We start from the raw sequence: 9,881 nt of genomic DNA, 5'->3' as shown, positions 1-9,881 counted from the left end.
TACGATCTGCCGATGACCGGAGCGTGGATTTCACACCCCATCTAGACCACACCCAACAAAGAAATGACATCAGCAAAAGCAAAAGCTTTCAATGCCGTGTGGAAAGAATGCCAGACACACAGAGAGAGTCATTTGTCAAGAACCAAATAATTAAATGACATCTTACATAAAAATCACATACTCTAGTACTTGTAGTTTAGCAATTTGCCTTTCAATTTCCAAATTTCCTTCACTCAGTTGTCTGATACGAGAAAACCCCATTTGATTATTCCAGCTCCAGGATAGTAATTTCCAGAATTTGTTGACATTTTAATCTCTTCTTTTTTTTTTTTTTTTTTTATATATAATTTTCCACTGCACCCACCCCCCTCTGTTTGTTTATATATCTATCCATCCGTTGTCTTCTGGCCCCATGTAAATAGTAAAACCCCACACAAGCATATTCTCCTTTGGAATACCCTTTATTCAGTTTTCTTCTTCTTCTCCCTCATCATCAACCATGTCCTCTATGCTCTGCTCACAGGGATTGGTTCTGGCCACTGCCATGGCTGTCTCCGGCACCGTAATACTCCTCGCTCTTCGCCTTCAAAAATCTCTCCCAGCCTCCCTTTTACCTATTGACCAAATTCCAGAGTCTTCACGGCAAGTTCTACGCTCCTGTATCTCCTCAGGTACGCCAAACCAACACATCTCTACGTATGATTGCTCTTGATAATTGAGAAATTGGACTTTAATATAACTTCCACTTCTTTTTTTTTTCATGCTAGCTAACTTCGTTTCTGGGTTTTTTTTTTTTTTTTATGGGGTGTGAAGAGGGTAAGAAGAAGAAGAAAAGGGTGCACTTTGCAGAGGATGTGGTGGATCCAAGAGGGAACGGGGAAGAGTTCAGGAGGCAGCGCGGTACCATTGTTCTTGGCAAGAATTCATCTTCTCCATCAAAGTTTAAGAAAATTGGTGGTGCTGCTGGTGATGCTAAAGGCAGAGGAATGCCTGCAAATAGAGTGGCTCTTTACAATGGAATCCTGAGGGATCGTGTGATTCACCGACTAGCCTATTCCTATTAACTGATTGTTTTTCCTGTATAATATTTTGTGTAGCTGAGTATTTTTAGTCCAATACTGCATAATCTTCTTCTTTCCTTTTTTTTTTTTTTTTTAATGTTACAAGTTGGATTGAGGTATGGGCCCACAGTTCTGTACCTGTCATCTTTTCTCATCAGCTAATTGGCTATGGTGGTGAATCCTCTTGGTATTTAGCAGAGGATTTTGTCTGTAACTTTTGAGGGTAATCTAATTGGATTTTGTTCATAAGTTAAAAATATCAAGAATTCTGTCTTTTCCTACTCCATTTTTTCTTCTCCCTCTTATATTTATGTCTTAATATCTCCAACTAAATCAAGAAATTCATAGATTTCATCACTAGTAGATCATAGAAATTTCATCTACAGTCAAACTGCTCATCACTAATCTACTTCCACAGCTAATTTCTATGGAATTCTAGAAAAAATTAATTAATTATCTTACTTTCTGCTATTTTTTCCTTTAATTTCTAATGCCTTTTTAAGTTCTCTTTAAAGTTTAAACTCAAAATCTTACAATTATAGAGATAATTTCAATATAATTAAACTAAAACTCATTGAGAAATATGTATCCTCATTTAATAATATGCTATGAAATAAATTCATTAATTATATTTTTTTAGTAAAAATTTTAAAATAATTGTAACATTATTAAATAAATTAAATTCATTACTCTAATATTTTTTGAAGTACAAAACAAATTAAAATTCATAAATTAAGTTTTTCCAGTACAAGATAAAATGGAATGCAAGTTGTAAACTTTATAGTAATAAAAGACAATAAAATAATTATTATGTGTATGAACCTTCCACAACCTCAAGCAACAAATGTGCTCTGGTATTTGATTCAAGTGGTGAGGGACATCAGCCACATGTAGACTGAATCTCCATCCTACACCTCAAATTATATAGACAGCAACTCTAACTTTTAAGATTTTGTAATAGTAAAACACTTAAATTTTAATTTGTATAAAATTTTTTAATTTTTAATTTAAGTAATAAAAAATTATTTATGAGATTTATTAATTAATTTTTAAATTATTTTTATTTATGAGATATTGGTTATATTAAAAATTATATTTTTTTCTTTATTAGTTTGATATTTATGAAAAAAAAAATTATTTTCTACTTACCCATAATTACCACTATTAAAATTATATATATTGATATTTTAATAACCTAAAGCTTATTTACTTGAAATTATCAATCTTTAAAAATATAATTTTTTTAATTTAATAAATATCATAATAATATAAATAACATAAAAACTAATCACTAAAATTTATAAAAAAAAAAATTATATTACTTAAATTAAAAATTAAAAATTTTATATTACAATTTAAAATTTAAATATCTTCTTATTATACACTTTAAATTAAGACACTGTATGTATAATTTATGCTATAAATAATCAAAGGTACCTGCTAGGATGTTTCCTTTGTCAGTCTCAGCAGCCCATGTGTCCACACACTTAGAGGTTGGTTCTCTTTTTTTTTTTTTTTAAATAATAATAACTTGGGGAGTGTCTTTAAGGATTTATGCAACAAAGATTAGTAAGGGCCTTACATCACAATGAATTTTGACTAATTCAAACTCTTAATTTTCTATATTATGAAATATGTATATATCATTATATTACTAGTCTAATAAAATAATTTATCTATCATATTTATTTCATTAAATTAGATTTAAAAAGTTCAACTTGAAAAAATAAAAGGTTTGTTGGAAAAAAATTAAAAGGAAAATAAATTTTTGTTTGAGTATATATCTGTCTCTTTATAAGTTTCTGGTTTTAATTTTTAGTTTAGAGTTTATTTGTGATTCTCTTTGATATATTAAACTGTAAATTTATACTCAGCGAACCAATCCTTTAGCCTAAGTAATTATAGTTCAGGAAGAGATTTATTTTAAAAGTTTAGAACCTTTGAGAAAGATGAGCTGTCCATGATCACAGTAAAATGATGGCTGCTTCAACTTGGACCAACTATTTTCTCAGCCTTTTGATTTTTTGATCCTTCTTGTTAAATTCGGCGCCAAATCTCCATTGCTAAATTGAGGTAATAAATAATAGAAGAAAACATATACATTAAATTCACTGCACTTTCATTGATAATTGTCTTCTTCCATGACCGAATCAATTGAATTTGAAATTCACAAGAAAATCATATTTTATTCAAAAAAATTTTATTTAAAATAAATTTATTATAAATTTAAAATATAAATATATAAAATTTATATATTTAATAAATAAATTTCACTATATATTTTATATTTTAAATTTATAATTAATTAAATTTAAATAAAAAAAATTATACTCCTAATTATAATCTTTTATAATGAAACATTTATAGTAACATGAGAATACACCCACTTAACGATAAGATCAAGCTAGAAGGCTCGTTTGCCTACTTTGGTACTTGAATATATATAAAGGGAAAGTGCGGTGTGTTCATAGCAAATTAAGCAAAGGGTGTGATGTGATGTCACGGAGAAGCAATAATTGGGGACAAAGAAAAGGCACGAAAGAAACCTCTAGAAAAAAGGATGGGCAACTGAAAATTTGGCTGGGGTTGCATTGATTTTGGCTCAGAATCTTTATATCAAATATCACCTAGCTTGTCCTTTTATTTTTTTGTATTTTGCAAGTGCTGCTTTGTGGGGGCTTACTTCTTATTGTTTCCAATCAATTACTTGCTTTTATTTATTTATTTATTTATTTATTTATTTATTTTTGATGTCCCTATTCTCAATTGGGCTAACTCAGCAATGTTGAAATATTCCAGATTTTTTTTTTTTTTTTTTTATACATTTTGACCAAAATCCCTTAAGTCGTGAATAAGAGAAAATGCCAACACATTAAGGGCTCAAAATGGATGATACTATCATCTTATCTTCCCTTCTCTCCTACATGCTTGGACTGTTATTGGACAATGCATGTGAAATGTTTTGGCCATTGGCTATTGTAGTGACCAACCATTCCTCCCTCATAGTTGCCTAAACCTCCCCACAAAGTCTAACTAATATTTATTGAAACTTTTAAGTTAATTTAGATAAAAATTAAAAATAAATTAAATTAAACATTTTTTCAAATAATTTCTCTCCTAATTGAGCTTAAAAAAAGAAGCAAGTTGTCATATATAGACATTATTAATGTCTCAACCAAAAAAAAATAAATAAATGGGTCGTCAAAAACAATCAAAATTAAAATGATGAAAGAATAGAGCGATTGGTTGTAAAAGTGAGATTATATGAAATGATACGATGGGATAGATGCTTGTGGCAGCTATCGCATCCAACTTTTTGTAGAGCTTCTCCTCAAATTTCTTTGATTTTCACTGCACTGTCAAAGTAGGCCGACCAATTTAAGCTCCTCTAAAGTGAAATTACAAAATTTTAAATTCAGCTGGGAAGTTTGATTTAGATTATTTTTTATTTTTTATTTAATTTAATTTAAAATTTTTAATTTAAATTTAATTTAGTTAAAATTTAATATTTATGAGTTAAATTTCTTAATTTTGAAATTAAATTTTTTGATCTAAACATAAAAATAAAAAATTCAATTTATTAATTTTTTAACTAAATTAAATTTAAATTAAAATTTTTAAATTAAATTAAATAAAAATTAAAAATTTATTAAATTGAATTTCTCCAATAATGCGAGGTATAATTGGGCTTTAAGCCGAATGACACAATTGAGTACTGTTTAGGAGAATATTCCTACACTATACATGAAAAACACCTTCCACCAACCCATGGTAATGGTATGATTACATGATAAAAAAAAAAAATTAGAAAAATTTATGTATGTGAAATTTAATTTAAGTAAAAAATAATAAATTTTAATTTTATAATATTGAAATCATTTATAATTATCAGATTTTAAATTTTAATTAAAATTAAATTAAAAATATAATAATTAAGTCTCATAAATAAATAAAAAAGAAAAATAAACTCTTTAATCCTTTAGAAAAAAAATATTCGTCAATTTATTTTAACATTGAATATTTATATTTTTTTAGTCTCTATAATTTTAACTATTAATACTATTTAATAAATATAAAAATTAAATAAAAGATTAAAAAGTTTAATTTTAGAAAATATAAAAATATTTTTAATTGAGTTATAAAAAATACATATTAAATTAATAAATAAATCCCCAAATTGTGGGTGGGAAGTGGAGCATGACAAGTCCATTAACAATGTTTGAACAAAGAAAAGTAAAAATAAATAAATAAATAAATAAAAGTGTTTTTTACATGACATATGCATATCTCCTGGTTTACAATTTAAATGCCTGCAGTTTTGCTAGATCCACTACTGTGTATTAATTTAATTTTTCACCTAATCAAAAGAACAAGAAAGGGAAGGTGGCTTTTAGAAACATATTGTAATTTTTTCTATTTAGTGGACCATAATCTTTCTCTTTCTCCCCTTTATTTGTCAATAAAAGAACCAATGCTTTTCCCTAACTATTATAGCTTACCTATATATTATTATATAATTATACAAAAGTTGGCCAATAATGTCACCCTAAGCTTACCTCATTCTTGCTTAGCTTTATGTTTGTATTATTGATTAAAGAATGTTTTTCCTTTTGCTAAAACAAGCATTAAGATGTAAAATTTTCATTAGTTCACTTGTCACTTATGTCTGATTAATTATGTAATTATTGTTAAAGAATCACTCAACCTAAAAATTTAAGCTTTTAAAATAGTAGTAAGCGTTCAATAATACAACTTATATTAAAGATAAGATCATGGGTTCAAATCTCTGATAGGTACCGGAGAGATTATTGACATTGAATGAGAATAATTTATTGAGCCAGTATCATATCTAGATATCATGGATTGCTATCTTATAAACGGTTAGAGCCGTACCTTCGCTAACGGTTTAAACTTATACGTAAGAGTTTCAAGTTTATGCGTTAAATCTGGTGAGTTTTTGCGTGAGAGAGTTTAATAGAGAAATATAAAACTATTCTTAGAGTTTTCTATTTATAAATTTAAATTTTTAAGTTAAGTGGTTCATTGACACTTGTGCATGTTTTTTGATACCTTATTTAGTGAGTTAATCATCATAAAACACTACTAATAACTTCATTAAGACTTTTTTAATCAAACTAATGGGAGAGAGAGATGGGATATATAATATTTCATTTTTTTTTTAAATTAAAAGATGATACTATGAAGATAAGGATTAATTAGTGACGTTAATCTTTTTAATTAAAAGTAATTATTAGATGCGTAATGACGTTTGCTTGATGTGGGTTAGGTTAAATGCTGGGACGTCCCTATAACGTGAATCTTTGTATAATTGAGGATAAATCATGCTTAATTAGATTGCAGAAGTTGCAAGCTTTTGTTTCTTATTCGCCATAAATATTTCTGTCAACATTGTGGCATTGGAATAATTTCAGCTTTATTGCTTTTCTAGTTTAGGCTGCAAAGACTATATTAAAATTTAAAATAGGATGAAAGATTAAAAAAAAAAATCATTTTCTTCTTCTTCTTCTTTCTGGTTTAGCCAGCTCTTCCTTGCTTGTGTGAGGCGGGGGAGCTCCCTTCCGCTCGGTATTGTGGGTTTACCCTTCCCATTTTCTGGTGGGGTAAATAGTTTTTTTTTTTCGTAGATCTGTGCCAAATGAAGAGGGACTCTTTGGATATGCTATTTTAGCTTGGCTGTGTTGTAGATGGTGGATTTGGGTTGTGCCTTTGATGAGAAGGGGGAGCTGGTTTTCGGCTTTACAAACTTCACTGGGGGAAGATTTTGTGGGGATTACATTACCGACACCTCAATAGCGTCCAGTTCTCCTCCTTGACTCTAAATCTTGTCAAAAGCCGTCTGCCTCCTTGTAGAGCTGCAGAAACCAAGAAGGCAAGAACTACATGGACTCCGTTGAGATCCTTGGGCGATGGTTAGCTTTTGCTGTGCGGCGTTGCAACCTCGTGCTTTTTGTTGCTGCTGATTTTGGGTCTCACGGATCGAAGCACTTACCGATGATTATTTCTGGGCCTTAAAGCCTTTCTTTCTTTAGTTTCAATTGGCTAAGCTTGCTGGGCCATTTGTTGATTCTAGATTTTTTTTTTTATTTGGGCTGCAAGGTGGTTCTGTAAAAACTCTTTCGAATTGTGTAGAGTGGCGATGAGGTGCACAACTTACAAGTAGTGAAGACTGAAGATGATGATTTTGTCTTTTCTAGACTTCACTAGTAAAAATACCATGAAGTAAATTTTCTCCTACACAGGAACGAGCTAGAAAACCTTTTTTTATGTTGAATAATTCAAATTATTTATTTCAATTGTATTTGAGTGTCAATTTTGAATAATGATTTAAATTATTAATTATTATATTTTAATTTGTAACATTTATTTAATTTTAATTAAAATTTGAAAAATACTTTAATTTATTAGTTTAAATTTTAATTTTTAGTTATTAATTTTTTTAATAAAATTATTATATTTAATTATAAAAGTTATAAAATAATTAATTATTTTTAATTTTATTTAATCAAATATATTTTTAAAAAAAATTCATAAGCAGCCAAATTTTCTTCTGAATGTTATCGGTTGAAATTGCCCAAGGCACAAAACTAGTTGAAATCATCCCTACCGGCTTCTGACTTCCCCCTTAGCTCATAATCACCAGTTTTGACCCCAATCGAACCAGTAGCCAGGTCTACTAAACTTGTACCTATTCTTGGAGATTCACAATCAAAGTGGGCTTGTAAGGCCAATTCAAGGCCACCTAATAACACTCTTATCTCCCAAATGAGAGGTCCAACAAACAAATTAAAACTCAACCCACATAACAAATCCCACGATGATCCAAGACAAAGGATGAAATTACGAGGGTGAAATTTGAAAATAATAGCACAAATAAGGGGAGGAATATAGTATAAGAACAGAGTTGAGCCATCGCTGTGTTGGATGACCACTGTAAAATAGATTAGCCTCACTTAGTAAATGAGGGACAAACATCAACAGATACTAACAAAAACCCATATATAGTAGAAAGAGACAAAGCTAAACTACGTACAAATGAAAGAGATTGTATTGGAATAACAGACTGACTAGTCAAGTGTTAGTATTTTGTGGTGCTTCACAATCTCTAATTATCAGAAGATTAATGGAGATGATGTTAGAATGTTACATGGCTATCACTAATGAAACAATTTATTTTGATGTTAATATGATCAGCTTCTTTCGATTGAAGAATTGCCAATGAAGAATAGTTATATCAATCATTCCCAGGTCTGCAGAGACTATTGCCAAGCAGGAGATTGCACGCAGTCACAGTGTGGGGATAGGTCTGGCTTCTATCATGCTCAAAAAGCATGAACCATTGATAATTTATGGATGGAGATGGAGTGAAAACCTTGCATCTCTCCTTTACAATGGACCTAACTGAGGAGGATGATGTTAAACTGATGATGTTGCTTTTGGGCTGCTTTGAATCTTGTTTCATATTGTTGCAGAATTCATTGTTTTATCATTGAATTTTCTTCTAAATTTAGTTCTGTTGTGCTGCAAAAAAACTCATATTGATGAACTCATATAATATGAAAAAGGTGTTTGTTAATGAGAGATCGATTTCATATGGAAATAATTCACGCATTTATAAATATATTTTTAATTAATTCTATAAATATCTTAGCATAAATATTTAATTTAATTATTATTAAGATTTGCAAAGCTCTGTTTAATTTTCGTACGTCAACGTCAACGTCAACGTCAACGGAGACGGATAAGGGAATTCTGTGAAATGAAAGCAATGGGAAACTGGAAATTCGAATGGTCACTGGTCAAGGTCTATTAAAATAATTTAGATGTGGAGATGATAGACTGATGAATTGATTTAATTTAGAATTTTAATACAATTTTCACAGTAATTTAGTTTGGTTTGTTCTTTGATTTAAAAAAAAAATTGATGTATTTGATACAGTATTATTTTTTAAGAGAAATTGAATTGAATAATTTATTTTTAATTAATTATTTTAAATCTCAAATTAAAATTAAAAATTAAAAATATAATTAAAATTGAATATGAAATGAGTCTAAAATAAATAAAAAGAAAATTAAGATGAAGTATATTTATAAATTTAACTGAATAAATGAAATTTCCTTAATTCTATTTGATATCTATTAAAAAAATTTAATTTATTCAATTCAATTTAATTTTTTTTTAATTCGATTTGATTGAGTTTAATAACTAAAAATTTTAATTTGTTAAATGGAATATGTAGATGTGTACTCTTATTATTTTTTTTTATTTTGCATTTAATGGCCGGATAATAATTAGTAGGCTAAATATTGAAAGGTGGTTATTTCTATTTTTAATCTTAGAAGTAGATAAAAAAGCAAAAATAATATTTAATGTCCTTCATTAATATGAATTTTAAAAATTAAAAAAATAAATAAATTAAAATAAATTTTAAATAATTATTATTTATGTATTCTCATTTATATATCAATCAATTAATATAATTTATTAATATAATTTATTACATGACATATAAATTAATCAACATCTTTCATCAAATAATATTAGTTATCAAATAATTATATAAATTAATAAAAAATAATAATAAATAATATATTTTTAAATTAATTAAATAAAATTGGGTATCAATTCTAATCCCTAATTTTAATTATGCACGGTAGATCAAGTGGAAGATGGAAGGGGTCAAGTCAACGACAATATCATCGTCAACCATTATCAATTTGACGCTTTGCAGTCCCACTGCCTCTGTCTCAGTTTTTAATTTTTCATTCTATTATTATTATTATTATTATTATTATTATTAT

At 28.1% G+C, this 9,881-nt stretch overlaps 1 protein-coding gene across 1 annotated transcript; it reads left to right on the top strand.

Moving 5' to 3' along the window:
• On the top strand, positions 1–1,347 carry LOC110649584 (uncharacterized). The gene is made up of 2 exons (XM_021804203.2): positions 1–671; positions 814–1,347. The coding sequence occupies exons 1-2, from the start codon at positions 500–502 to the stop codon at positions 1,062–1,064; spliced, it is 423 nt and encodes a 140-aa protein (XP_021659895.2). The 5' UTR covers positions 1–499; the 3' UTR covers positions 1,065–1,347.
• Positions 1,348–9,881: the final 8,534 nt, after the last annotated feature.

Source organism: Hevea brasiliensis, chromosome 13 (assembly GCF_030052815.1).
Source record: "Hevea brasiliensis isolate MT/VB/25A 57/8 chromosome 13, ASM3005281v1, whole genome shotgun sequence".
Taxonomy (NCBI): domain Eukaryota; kingdom Viridiplantae; phylum Streptophyta; class Magnoliopsida; order Malpighiales; family Euphorbiaceae; genus Hevea; species Hevea brasiliensis.
Note: the sequence above shows the minus strand (reverse complement) of the source record. Positions and strands in the feature narration are given on the sequence as shown.

Excerpts from the sequence above, each read along its gene's own strand:
- LOC110649584 (XM_021804203.2), top strand. The coding sequence starts at position 500 with ATGTCCTCTATGCTCTGCTCACAGGGATTGGTTCTGGCCACTGCCATG. Across the intron at positions 672-813 it reads ACGCTCCTGTATCTCCTCAG|AGGGTAAGAAGAAGAAGAAA; the intron begins GTACGCCAAACC and ends TGGGGTGTGAAG.